Source organism: Mirounga angustirostris, unplaced genomic scaffold (assembly GCF_029215605.1).
Source record: "Mirounga angustirostris isolate CCGP_5_RB_7025 unplaced genomic scaffold, mMirAng1.0.hap1 SCAF_7, whole genome shotgun sequence".
Classification (NCBI taxonomy): Eukaryota; Metazoa; Chordata; class Mammalia; order Carnivora; family Phocidae; genus Mirounga; species Mirounga angustirostris.
In genome coordinates this window covers 46,388,257-46,402,547 of record NW_026991715.1, presented here as the reverse complement: position 1 = coordinate 46,402,547, position 14,291 = coordinate 46,388,257, and the positions used below count along the sequence as shown (strand labels likewise).

The window sequence follows — 14,291 nt, the reverse complement described above, 5'->3', positions numbered from 1 at the left end:
CCAGAACTCTTTACTGAACAGTCCATACTTTCTCATTGATCTGTAATGTCTTTTCTGTCATAAATGAGGTTTCTGAAGAAATGTGTATGTTTGTTTTCGATTGTCCTTCTAGGCCCATGATTTTTCACCTGGGAGCCATTTTGCAGGTGACAATGTCTGGAAATACTTTTGGTGGTCACTCTTGGGAGGGTGTGCTATTAGCATCCAGTGGATGGAGGCCAGGGAGGCTGCCAGCAATGTGCAGTGCACAGGACAGCTCCCCCCACAACGAGAATTATCCAGCCCAGAATGTCAGCAATGCTGAGGCTGTGTGAATCCACGGTCCGTGCCATCAGAGCTGCCCTACCGTATTATCGAATGAGCCTTGATGGCTGGTAGGGCAAGTCTCCTCACTTTGTTTTTCTTCTTTAAGAATGTCTCCATTGTTTTTGGCCTCTTGCATTTCCATATCAATTTTACAATCAGTTTATCATGTTTCGTAGAAAATTTTATATTTTGATTGGAATTTCTTAAAGATTTTATTTATTTGAGAGAGAGAGAGGGAAACAGCATGAGAGGGGAGAGGGTCAGAGGGAGAGGCAGGCTCCCCGCTGAGCAGGGAGCCGGATGCAGGACTCGATCCCCGGACTCCGGGATCATGACCTGAGCTGAAGGCAGCCGCTTAACTGACTGAGCCACCCAGGTGCCCTTGACTGGAATTTCTTTGTAAGTATATATCTCCATGAGGAATACTGTTGTTGATGTTTTACTATTGAATATGGATATTGAGTCTACTTATTTACCAACATGTTGTATCTCTCTATCAATTTACTTCATTAATGTCTTTCATTAAAGTTTTATAATGTCCTTATTAAAGGGCTTGTATATCTTTTGTACAAGATGGTTTGTTCTCTTGGCCAGTTAGTTGGAGGCTTTTCGTAAGTTGCTTTCCTCTTTTGGGCCTTCATTTCTGTAAGTAAAAAAAATGTGACATTTGGATGAGATCATTCCTGACAGGCTTTGAAGCCTGAGATGACGTGATTAAAGTATTAAAATGACACGGAAAACTTTCAGGGCACACAGTAAAAGTAGTCCATCAGGGGGAGCTCTTCTGCATTTCATCTCTGGCTGGACTGCTGTGAAGATCCCACACTGGCTAGGGATAGCTACACACGTTATGGCAGAGACCTCCTCGTCCCAGGGCGAAGGAAGAACGTGGCTCCCTGGTATCTCTTCAATCACAGTTCTCCACATAAGAACTTCTACTTTGGTTTTGGGAAGGTATTTCTTGTTTCTGGGTGTGGGGATACAGGAAACACATTTCGAACCCAGGAGAACATTTATGGGTCATCCAATATAATCCCTTTATTTGACAAATGAACCAACTTTGACTTAGAGGCACTGTTACTTTCCAGAGGACACATAGACTGTTCGTGAGAGAATTAGGGCTGGAACTTAGGTCAAATTTTCACACTTTAGTTGAAGGGGTTGGGAGGGTAAACAGTGGGTATCAGTGGTGGGCTGGGGGTAGGGAAGGTGTTGAATTTTTAAAGAGCTGAAGGATGGGTGACCTGTGATTTCCCTGGACATGTTTGCACAATTATATGTGAATGTGATAGAGAGTGTGTGTCCCCAAGTGTGTGCATACATGCTGTACTTTGGTTGGCAGTAGGGCTTCTGTTGTGATTGTTGGCTTCTTGGAAATAGGATTGGACTTCTGTAAGCCAGCCTTCACTTAAGAGGTATAGTAACTTTTACTGGCTTTAGAGATTTATTTAATTTGTATTTTGGAATTGTTTGGAAATACCTGCCTTGGCAATTTGATTAAAAAATTTAAGCTGTCTTTCAGTTTATTTATCTTTAACTTGATTTAATGATTTCATTTTTTTCTCACTGACTTTTCAAATAAAGTGGAGTTATTGGATATTCTTTTAAGAGAAGATGAAACTCAACTTCTCTTCATTAGCCATCCTTTTTCAAGTCTATTGTGACTATTTTTGAAATGTTCCTCCATAGTGCTTATTATATGTGATTCTCCTGATTCACCTCAGTACAAACTTTTTTTGTAAACTATAGACATTTTAAAAGTTATTTATTTCTGTATGCATTTAAGAATAAGATCTTTATCATTTATTTGGATTATTTTTCCTGTGGGTATCATGGATAAGATTTTAAACCTTTATTTTGGCTTAAATAAATAAAAAGTAAACTACCTATTGACTTTCATGTCAACATTAAGAAGGAGAGTTCTTGTGTTACTTTTTCAAGGCAGTGCAATCTATCTTTTTCTAACAAATTAACAGAAAAAGATCCTCTGAGGAAAATGTGTATTTAACTACCTTTCTGTTGTTCTTTATCAGATGTGGTCTAGAACAGTTTAAAGATTAGATTGTATTTAGGCTTCTCTGTGTTAGTCCAAGAAGTGATGGTGCCAAGGCCTTGGAGAGGTAGGGTAGAGAAGGGTATAAAAAGGCAGAAGAAGGACATTGGGCAGCTCTCACCTCCTCCAAGACTGAGGCTTCCATCTCATTGTGAAGTGTTCCATATTCAAGGGAAAGAGGATTGTATTTGAAATAGATATAAAAGGCTAAAAGATTCTTGTGCCAATATACTCTTCCTCAGCAAGTATCACAGAGGATTAGTCTGTCCATAATTTCTTTTTTTTTTTTTTTTAAGATTTTATTTATTTATTTGACAGAGAGAGACACAGCAAGAGAGGGAACACAAGCAGGGGGAGTGGGAGAGGGAGAAGCAGGCTTCCCGCTGAGCAGGGAGCCCGATGCGGGGCTCGATCCCAGGACCCTGGGACCATGACCTGAGCCGAAGGCAGACGCGTAACGACTGAGCCACCCAGGCGCCCCCTGTCCATAATTTCTGTTTGCATATGTACCATCTATAAATTTTGGAGAGAGTTGTGAGGCAGTAAGGATTGTGAGCTGGGTGAAAGAAATGGCTTGCCCTAGCAGCCTGTTAAGAACATCTATAATCGTGAAAATCATTTGATAAGAGAACATATTCTATTTATTTCATAATTTGTCACATGTTTGGTTCCTGTGTTTATGTGATAGGTGTAATGAATGAACATTGAAAAAATGCATATGGGGGCGCCTGGGTGGCTCAGTCGTTGAGCCTTCGGCTCAGGTCATGATCCCAGGGTCCTGGGATCGAGCCCCACATCGGGCTCCCTGCTCAGCGGGAAGCCTGCTTCTCCCTCTCCTGCTCCCCCTGCTTGTGTTCCCTCTCTCACTGTGTCTCTCTGTCAAATAAATAAAATCTTTAAAAAAAAAAAAAGAAAAAAGAAAAAACGCTTATGTTGGGTACAGTGAGCCACGTGTGATAATTTGAGCATGACCTTATTATCTGAGGTTTGGAATTATTATATAAATTCTCAAGGATAAAAGAAATGGGAACTATTGTTAAAATATCTGTGTCTCCCATTGACTACAGTAATAGAGATTTCCTTCTTGGTTTTTAGATTTCCTCCTTCCTCACCCCTGAAACCATATCCAAAGAAGCCTACATACCAAAAGGATGTTATTAAATTTCCGGAATGGAATGACCCCCCACCAAGCACTTCACAAGAAAACATCCCAGTGAGGCCAGTTGTGATGGTAAGTGTATTACTAAAAGCTGGGCAGGGAGATGGGGGTGGAGTGGGGTGGTGGCCGTGGTGGTGGCTGGGGGCGGGGCTAGCAGCCTCCAGAAGTAGGAAATGGTCTGTGAACCACCAGCCTTAGTCTACTTCTTTCTATGAACAATGGTCCAAAAGTACTTGAAAACAATATCTTATGTGTCAATAGCTGACAGAACAGTAACAAGGAAAGATTAGCTGTTGGACCTTTTCTCTCTTTCCTGCTGACATTTTGACTGAATACATGGTAGGTATTTTTCATAGGGTCAGACCAAGCAGGTTTCTGTGGCAGCTCCCTCATAATCTTCTTTTCTCCTGTGTTCTAGAAGTTACTCTTCTCGGGCGCCTGGGTGGCTCAGTCGTTAAACGTCTGCCTTCGGCTCAGGTCATGATCCCAGGGTCCTGGGATCGAGTGTCCCACATCGGGCTCCCTGCTCGGCAGGAAGCCTGCTTCTCGCTCTCCCACTCCCCCTACTTGTGTTCCTGCTCTCGCTATCTCTCTCTCTGTCAAATAAATAAATAAAATCTTAAAAAAAAAAACTGGCTTCTATTAGAAGTTACTCTTCTCGCTCTTTGCATCTTCTTGAATTTTGTTCTAATTATTACCGGTTGAGAGTGAGAAGGTTAGGGTGTGAAGTATTGTGGAATGACCCCTAAAAATGAACAGTTAAATTCTGCTAGTTTGGAGAAACCTAAGCTTAATGTAGAATAAAGTAATTTTGGGGGGTACTTTTACCTTAAAATATTCCCATAGAAGACTACCATGATTGAGGTAATGCTAAAAAATAAAATAGAGAAACTTTCATATGGCAGTTTTTAAGAATTGTACCCACACCAGTATTTTAAATTAATCTAGTTTGATAGATGTCCAATTCATGCTTTTATTTGCAAAGATGTGATGTAAACATTTTTAGGCAATTTAATTAAAAGAAAAAGCAACTTTTTTTTCCTAAAGTGGTTGTATTTTCAGTTTGAAGAGAATGATAGTTAAGAAGCTTAGGCTTTTGGGCACCTGGGTGGCTCAGTCGTTTAAGCGTCTGCCTTTGGCTCAGGTCATGATCTCAGGGTCCTGGGATCGAGCCCCGCGTTGGGCTCCCTGCTCAGTGGAGGGTCTGCTTCTCCCTCTCTGCCCCTCCCTACCCAGCTCATGCTCACTCACTCTCTCTCAAATAAATAAAATCTTAAAAAAAAAAAAGATGCTTAGGCTTTATCAAAGATAATTCAAGAAAAACAGTGGCGCCAGTGACAGAAATAGGGACTCCATAGGGCTTGCAGGTTTGCAGGATGACGATGAATTTTGTTTTAAATATGTCTGGTGGTAAACATGGTCTGTCTTAAATGGACGTATCTCACAGGCAGATGGAGATAATGGTCCCGGAACTTAAAGGCAAGATCATTAACTTATTCATTCAACAAACATTTATTGAGTGTCTGCTGTGTACCATGCATTGTATTAGCTCCACAGATACAGTTTTAACTCTAAAAAGGCTCAGAGTCTAGTGAAGCATACAATACAAAAATAGAGAACTAGAAAACAAAGTGGAACTACTTTGGGTATTTGAGGACTTTTAATTTATTCCTAATGGGGAATACTTACTTACTTAAGGTCTAGTTGATAGTTCCTGTCCCAGAGAAAGTTAAAATGTAAGCTCCATGATGTCAGGGACATTTTTTATGAACATTTGCAATTCAACATCTAACATGGCCCCATTGGTAGAGTGGTTATTCAACAGGCATTTTTTTTCTTTATAAGGTCATCTAGTGTTGTTTGTACGAAAGAGATAAAATCCTGTATTAAGTTAATATGTATGTATGTCATCAATATAGTAACTTCCCTTTTCTATTCCACCTGGTTCTATGAAGTTGTAATATTCCTGGTGTCATCTGTAGAACCAAGTACTCATTAGCACACTTTAATGCTCCAATGACAATGACTTGTATCTTCTGTTTTCATTTTCTAATTTTCCAGGAGCCCTGAAGTGGTATACCAGTGTCCTAGATTCATCAACCATTTTCTTCTAAAGCTTATCATTTCTTTTGTCGTCTACCTGTGTCTTGTACTTCCCTCTTGAATGAAGTGGGAGAGGTTTGGGCTCCCTGCTCATTGTAATTCCAGCAAAGCTTCGGCTGCCGCTTCTTGAGCAATGTCCAAAGGAAGAATGGCAGAGCAGGATCTGTTTCCCCACTTGGTCCTTGATGTGGGTTTTAGAATTAGGAGGTTAATGGTCAATAAAGAAAGAGTTCATCTTTCTTGAAGAACTTCAGCTCATCATTCATTTCTTCTATTTTACTTTCCCTGTTTCTATCTTTGCTTCCTCTTTGCTTGTTGGTTTTTGTTTTTGTTTTATCCTGTCTTTTCTCTTGCTTCACCGTTTATACAAATAAAAAAATAAAATAATAAAATAAAACTGTTGTGTTTGCTGAGGGGCAGTACAGTGTGGAAAGTAAGATATTGGATTCTGGAGCCAGAGTGTTGGGTTTGGATCTTGGCTCCTCCATTTACTAGCTATTTGAGCTTGTTTCTCTGTTTTATTCATTGTGTTTGTGTCTCAGTTTTCTTAATGGTGAAACTGGGATGATAATAGTACCCTCTGGGGCAGGCTTGTTGTGAGAATCAGGTGAATTCATATCTATAAAGCGCTTAGAATGGTGGCTGGCACACAGGTGTTCAGTAACTGTTAATTATTGTTGCTGTTATTCATTTATTTAATAGAATTGTTTTCAGGTGGAGACAAAGGAAAATAAATTACTTATGATATCATCCAGAGAGAATTAACATGAACATTTTTTAGTGTATCCTTTTTTCCATACAAACTTTTAACACAAAAATGGGATCCTGTTGAGCTTTTCATCGCCTGTGTTCTTCACTTTGAACAGTGTGCTTAGCTTATTTTTTCATGTTATTAGACATTTGACATCATATTTTAATATCTGCATCTTGTCTAATATGAAAGTAATGTATTTTATTTATCCAGTCCTTTACTGTTAGATATATACTGTGTTTCCAGTTTTTTAGGAGACAATGTAATGAGCAATATCTTTACAGATAAATGGTTGAATATATCCATGGTCTTTATTTCTTTTTTTTTTTTTTAAGATTTTATTTATTTATTGAGAGAGAGAGAGCGGGAGCATGAGGCGGGGGAGAAGGAGAGAGAATCTCAGGCCCAGTGCGGAGCCCAATCCAGGGCTCGATCTCACAACCCTGAGATCATGACCTGAGCTGAAACCAAGAGTTGGACGCTTAACTGACTGAGCCACCTAGGTGCCCCCATGGTATTTCCTTAAGATAACTTTTGGAAGTAGGTTTGCTAGGCAAATGGAATAGTTTATATGCCTGCCTTCAAAAATGAACACCTAATTTAGATACTTTAAATAAATTCACAAATCCACATGGTCTTTAACTTTCTTTTGTAATTCAATAATTCTCCAAAAACAAAATCACAAAACAAATTTCTGGCTCTGTTTTTCCAAGGGTATTAGCTTTTTCTATAAAGATACTTTTGTAAAAACTCTTATAGAATATATTTGTAAATGATTATGCTGTGGAGCTCTTGTTTTTCCTGCTTTCTGCAGTAGCCTAAGATCTGGGGGCTGCTCATTGACTTTGTACTTATTTGATCTTTGCTTATAAAAAATAGAGAACTCTTGGAAGTAATAGACTTTAAGTTTGTTTTAAACAATTACTCCATTTGGACAGTGTGTAAATATGGATAGGTATTCTTTGACAATTTTAATTCCGAATTTTATCTCATGGCTACTTCATTGATTAGTTGGAATTCCCAGAGGGGGAAAAATAGTCAATGTCATGTTTATTGCCATCGTTCTTTTGTGATTTATGAATACTCATTTATAATGTGACCTCATCCTGAAGGGTTATACTCGACTTCTCTGTAGTCTGTGCAAAGAAAACGAGTTCATATTCCTAGTTATTATTTTAAATCAAATTACAAATAACCAAGTCAAGGACATTTCTGATAAAATCGTATCACTGTCTGTTGAAATATTTGTTCTCTTTCCTTCGACCCTCCGCCCAACTAGACCTCCGAGATGTGGTACAAGCGGCACAGCATCGCCATCGGAGAGGTGCCGGCTTGCCGTCTCGTCTGCCGCAGGCAGCTGACAGAGGCGAACGTAGAAGAGATATGGAAGTCCATGACATTAGCATAGTACGTGCGTTTGACGTTAATGAGCACTTTCGCTGTTTTCTCTTTTGCTTCTCTACTACTCTCTGCATATTGAATTTTCTGGAATTACGTCTTAAAACCTGAACTTTGTATTGTTTGCAATTGAATTCTGGAAATTTTCTGTTGTCATTTATATAATAGTTAAGAAGAGAAATTTAAAAGTTCTTCAACTTTCTAGTAATCCTGAAGTTTTATGTTTAATGAAACACAGTGGTAAATTTGGTCTCCTAGATATTTGGCATACTACAGGTAATTAAAGTAAATGATGTTATATAGCAGTTTTTTTTTCCCTCACAAACATACTATTAGCAGTTTCTCATCATTGGATAAGCTGGGTTTTGTTTTTATAATATCTATACCTATGAAATCATTTTCTTGGCATTCAGGGTGTTATGTATTAAATTAGTGAACCAATCTGTTAATGGCCAAAAGGTCTTTTAAGTTTGTTTCATCATATTCAATTTCTAGCCTTTTTGCCAAGATTGGATAAAATGCATGAAGACAGCGCATTTTATTTATTTATTTTTATTTAAAATAACGCATTTTAAAGATTGATCTTTTGGGGCACCTGGGTGGCTCAGTCTTTAAGCATCTGCCTTTGGCTCAGGTCATGATCCCAGGGTCCTGGGGATCGAGCCCCGCATCAGGCCCCCTGCTCAGCGGGAAGCCTCCTTCTCCTTTTCCCACTCCCCCTGCTCGTGTTCCCTCTCTTGCTGTCTCTCTCTCTCTGTCAAATAAATAAATGAAATCTTAAAAAAAAAAAAAAAAAAGACTTTCTAAAGATTGATATTTTACATGCCAGGTTTTTGGGTAATACTGATTTTTTTAAAAAGTAATTAATTTAATTATCATATATCTTTCCAGTTTACAGAAAGTCCTTGGCCTGGATTCTTTGGAAGAAGTCTTAGACATTAAACTGGTCAACTCCAAGTTCATCATCCATAATGTGTATAGTGTGAGCAAGCAGGGAGTTGTCATCCTTGATGACAAGTCAAGTAAGTCCATAAAAACCATTCTGGTCCCATTTGACCCACTGTGTTGGCTGTGCAGGTCCATCAGCTTCTTTTTTGATCCTTCCCTAAACCCTCAATAAATGTACCTTCTCATTATGTATAGCCTTGTCTCATTTCCTCATGCCTTTTAAATAATTGTGTGGATTAAGGAGGTGTCAAGGAAAGGTGAACATCCAGGAGTCAAAGCCTCAGCACAATCCATCCAGAGGCTAGTTCAGTGTTAGCCACACTGGGCAGTAAGTGGTTCTGTATTATTCACAGAAAAATCCCTGAAAAGTAAGTTTAAGACCTAACTGAGTGCTTGAGTCAGTTTGTGACTGACTGGATCTTGGAGATTGATTTTAGGTTTCAAGTGGGTCTGATTGATTTTAGGTTCTCACTGACCTTTTCATATGGTGTCTCGGTGGTAGATTTTCTGGGATGGTCTTGATTTATGTCATTTTTTTTTCTTGTTAATAAAGGTAGGCCTTTAAATGCTGAAAGTGCTTTAATTTTTTATTCCTTTTCTTCCAAGCCAGTTTATAAGTCAGGAAAAAAAAGACATTTAGCAGCTGCCTATCCTGGGTTTTTTTATTTGGAAAAATAAGGGCATGGTACCTGTAGTGGGCCAGAATCCCCAAACTGATTTTAAATCTTTCTTCTCTTAAATTGGGGATGGGCCAGAATTGGATGGGTTTTTTGAATGGTTCTTTCTTTACTTCCAACCCTTGATTGTGGGAATAGCTGGAACTAGAATGAGATTTGGATGTGGGAAGATGGTGTAGTACTTTTGGGTTTTTATAAATTATTATTAAATTTAGGGCTGGGGACTCCTGGGCAGCAAGATAGAACTCTACCCGAAGGAGCCTGAGCAGTGTGAGAGGGAAAGAGGTTTTTCTAGGTCCCAATTCCTGACAGGAGCAGAATGTGTCTTTGAAACTTGAGACACCTCCTCTTTTATGTAGCCTCTGTATTGGGAATGGATGGTATCAGGAAACAAATAAATTTGTGACTTCGTGAGTTGTTAGGTTATTATCAACCTATACGATTAAATTACATAGAATGATGGGGCTATTGCCTTTGAAATACGTCTAAAATCCTTCCACATTCTTTGAGTAGAGCAAACATTAATACTTTTACCTACTGGGGCGCCTGGGTGGCTCAGTCTGTTAAGCGGCTGCCTTCGGCTCAGGTCATGATCCTGGGGTCTTGGGATCGAGCCCCACATCCGGCTCCCTGCCCAGCGGAGAGCCTGCTTCTCCCTCTCCATCTGCCTGCCACTTTGCCTACTTGTGCTCTCTCTCTCTGTCAAATAAATAAAATCTTAAAAAAGAACAAACAAACAAATACTTTTACCTACTAATTAGATCATCGGTCATCTTTTGTCTTACCAAGTTCTTAGAAAGAAGAACACTTCCACAAGCCTCAGGTTCATTAGAGCTAATACAGTTCGATTAGTGTCTTTGCAGTTTTTCACAAAGTGAAGAAGATGGAGAAGCAGAAGCATGAGTGCAGGTCCATCTCATCAGATGTCTGTGTCAGGGCCAGGAGGGGAGGAACTTTGGGAAAAAGGCTAAGCTCGGATTTCTTGTAGCAATGTTAACAGTTATTATTTTAAGGCTGTCCAAAAACTAATAGCCTATATTAGTATATCATTGGAACTTTCTTGCCCTGAAACATTTTGAAAATTGAAACATGCAAAATGATACTTATATTGGACAATAGACATAGAGAATTTACCCCCTTTTTGGGGGGGGGTTGGTGAACTGAATTCACAAATATAGTTGGTAACTAATATTTTTACTTTTTCTGCCTTTTCCTTAATTCTTAGGGTAACTGATCAGTTAGTTTGTTTCTTTGGAATAAACCAAATTTCTGCTTTTCACCAAAGCTTTAAAAGGTGCATCTTGTCCTTTGAGAAATTTGCAGGCATGACCTGTACAAGCTCATGTTGTGACACTGCTCCTAGGAAAGTTTTCCAGTGTTTAAACATGCCGTTCTATTAATAGGTGATGTGTGATTTATGATTATGATTGGCAGGTATGTTTCATATTATTTGGGCAGGTTATACATTCTTATGATTCTATGTATGTATGTAATTCCTTGCGTTATATGCAGCTGAATCAAATATCTTCTTTATTTTCGTTTCTCTGCAGAAGAGCTTCCTCATTGGGTACTGTCAGCTATGAAGTGTTTGGCAAATTGTAAGTACTAATTATCCCCCAGTTTTATAAGATTAACAGAAATTAGTGCCCTGAATTAGAAAATATTTTTGTTCAATGGCCTGAACACTGATTTGACACCTGTGAGACTAGCAGGTAATTATTTTGGGACCAGTGTGCTTTTAGTGATGAATTTGCGACTTGGTGAAGGGGCTGAGTTATAGAACATTTTTGAAGAAATGTTGTGTTTCTCTTTTCTGGTGGATATAATCACACTACAGATAAAATCCATACTACTTTTTCTGACTGTTTCATCACAGTGAAGGAAAATTATTTATATTGAATATAATATTGTGCAGATGTGGCCTATTGACAGTTTATACATTTTTATTTTTAAAACCTCTATTTTTATTTCTAAAACACATATTCCTAAGTATGCCCTGTATTTACATCTCAATTTGCTCAGCAGATCCTGTCTACTATTAGCTTTTTATAGGGCACCGGTTTAAGGGGGAAAAAATGTTTTAGAAGACTAGTCTGACTGATAAGCAGGATGGTTTGGAAGGAGAACTTCCGTGTGGAGAAACAAGAAGGGGTATTTCAGTTATTGGATGTAAGATGACAGGGCCTGGGTCGTGGTGGTCCTTCTGAGGATTTGCATAGGCTTATGCAGTCCATTTCACAGCATAGATATTCACTTCATTGGATATCACAGGCACTGTAAAGAATGTGTTATTATAGTATCTCACTAACACTGCTATTTTTCTGGGGATTTTTTGGAAGGTTTTACCCAAAGAAGGGATTATAATGGTTAATGGCTTAACCCAAACAAGTGATTTTAATGAGAAGAATTCTAGTTATTTTGGTTGACTAACAATGGTGAGTGCTTGCTTCGGCAGCATATATACTAAAAAACAATGGTGATATTTGGTCTATGGGGCCTTTAAGCCTCACAGATGGCCTCAGAAAGGTACCTTTGGGGTAGGGCTAGCGAGTACAGATATAGGTATAAGAAAATTTTGAATTAGTAGACTCTGAATGATTTATTTAACTGGTGTTAGTTTTGTCTGATTATAGAATGAAATTAAGGTAGCTATGCAGTTTATTGTAGGTAATCTCAGTCATAATATATGGACAATGATTATATACTATCATTTTAAATGTGAATACCAATTATTAGCTTGTGTGAAGCCTAAAGTTTTCTGTGTTTAACTATTAAATTTTCATTGGTTTTTGGTTAATATTTTGGAACCTCTGAGATGTAGAGTGGTTTCAGCTTGGGAGAGTGCTTTTTATTCTTCCTGCTCAACCGTTTGAAGTAAATTAAATTTAAATTATATCTTTGGCCAGAGTTGGCAATGATGAGATAGAAGGTATAAATGCGAAGCTAAATTACCCATTTCTGAATTCTTGGCAAACCAAGGATTTGGAAGTTGATCAGCTGGGAAATAATAGAGGAAGCTGGTAAAACAAATCTAGGCTACAATATGTTCTGTAATGTATATTAAGGTGTGGTTGTGATATCGATTTTTCAGTGATGATCAAAATGTAGTGAAGAGTACAATTTTTCCCTCAAGGGAATAGTAAACATAAAGCCACAAAGGATGGGGTGGCTGGGTGATAGACATTGGGGAGGGTATGTGTTATGGTGACCCCTGTGAATTGTGTAAGACTGATGAATCACAGACCTTTACCTCTAAAACAAATAATACATTATATGTTAAAAAAAAAAAAAAAGATAGTAGGAAGGGAAAAATGAAGGGGGGAAATTGGAGGGGGAGATGAACCATGAGAGACTACGGACTCTGAGAAACAAACTAAGGGTTCTAGAGGGGATGGGGGTGGGGGGATGGGTTAGCTTGGTGATGGGTATTAACGAGGGCACGTTCTGCATGGAGCACTGGGTGTTATATGCAAACAATGAATCATGGAACACTACATCAAAAACTAATGATGTAATGTATGGTGATTAACATAACATAGTAAAATAATAAAAAAAAGAATAGTAGAATAACTGGAATAGTAAATACAAAAACAGGTTAACTGTGTTTTTCTTCTTTGTGCATGTAGGTTATAAGGATTAAATAAAGGAAAAAAAAACAGATACAGGCAAAACTTTTCCAATATCAGTCGGGAATAACATCAGGCCTGTACCTCTGAAACAAATAATATATTATATGTTAAAAAAAAGAAGATAGTAGGAAGGGAAAAATGAAGGGGGGGAATTGGAGGGGGAGATGAACCATGAGAGACTATGGACTCTGAAAAACAAACTGAGGGTTCTAGAGGGGAGGGGGGTAGGGGGCTGGGTTAGCCTGGTGGTGGGTATTAAAGAGGCCATGTTCTGCATGGAGCACTGGGTGTTATGCACAAACAATGAATCATGGAACACTACATCAAAAACTAATGATGTAATGTATGGTGATTAACATAACGAAATAAAAAAATGCAAAAAAAAAAAAGACATTCTGAAGTTCAAAATGATTGCGAAAAAAATGTCTTAGGAATACGACCTCCTCTCATAGGGCCCACTGCTGAGACATACCAAACAAATGATTTCAGTTGACTAAGCTTGGGGTATTGCAGAGGAGGAAGCAGGCAAGAATGGCGGCTCTGTTGGTTGCTAGGTTAACACGGGACCGCATGTAGGTCTTTCGTGATTTTCATTATTTTAGTCAATCAAATTAAGTTATTTTATGAGAAGTATACAGAATATTAAAAGGTAAGAGGGTTTTTAAGGAGACCAACAGAAGCCATTTTCATGTGGTCCCATTGGCCTTGAAATGTAAAGGCTCAGAATGTTTAACTGGGTTTTGTTTTTTTTTTGGTTTGATCCTTTCTCTTTAGTTGCAGTGATTCTGGAGGAAGGGTTTCTTTCAACTTCTACTGGTTTTATCTTTTATTCCCCTGAGGATAGAGATCTGTTTGGGTCTAGTTTTTTAGTCTTGTGTTCTGCTGGCCCAGAACTGGCCAGTGCACTCGCACTCCTTTCTTCCGTGCTCTCGTGGGAATTGAAGGACTGGCCAAAACTGTTCCTCATGAGGCTACTTGCCATTTCCCTCAAGACATGGGCAGCTCCAGTTTGTCTCTCTACTTGGCAATGTAAATCTGTGGTCTGTGTGTGGATTCTTGGGGGCATTTGCTGCCTCATCTGTAGAGAGCTCAGCATTTCTTCCTGTTCTTCTTTGGTCCCAGATACAACTGGATCTTTGCCTTGCTTCTGCTTAGGGTATGGCCGGGACCACATTGTTCCAGGCTTCTTATAGTTACCCCAACTTTGGAATATGCTCGGCTTGAAACACTGTCTTTTGAAGGTTGGCTGGGGATCAGATAGAGAGTT

The 14,291-nt window shown here is 38.7% G+C and overlaps 1 protein-coding gene across 6 annotated transcripts in view; it reads left to right on the top strand.

The window, feature by feature from the left end:
* DEPDC1B (DEP domain containing 1B) overlaps nucleotides 1-14,291 on the top strand; it is a 458,815-nt gene that overhangs the window by 36,229 nt on the left and 408,295 nt on the right. For all 6 annotated transcript variants that reach the window (XR_008507514.2, XM_045895294.3, XM_045895283.2 and 3 more), the window contains exons 3-6: nucleotides 3,455-3,590; nucleotides 7,652-7,779; nucleotides 8,662-8,792; nucleotides 10,946-10,993. Coding sequence is in view for 5 of the 6 variants with exons in the window: in XM_045895294.3 (XP_045751250.1) it covers nucleotides 3,455-3,590; nucleotides 7,652-7,779; nucleotides 8,662-8,792; nucleotides 10,946-10,993 (443 nt within the window). In the remaining variant the exon portion in view is untranslated. The remainder of the gene's footprint in view (nucleotides 1-3,454; nucleotides 3,591-7,651; nucleotides 7,780-8,661; nucleotides 8,793-10,945; nucleotides 10,994-14,291) is intronic.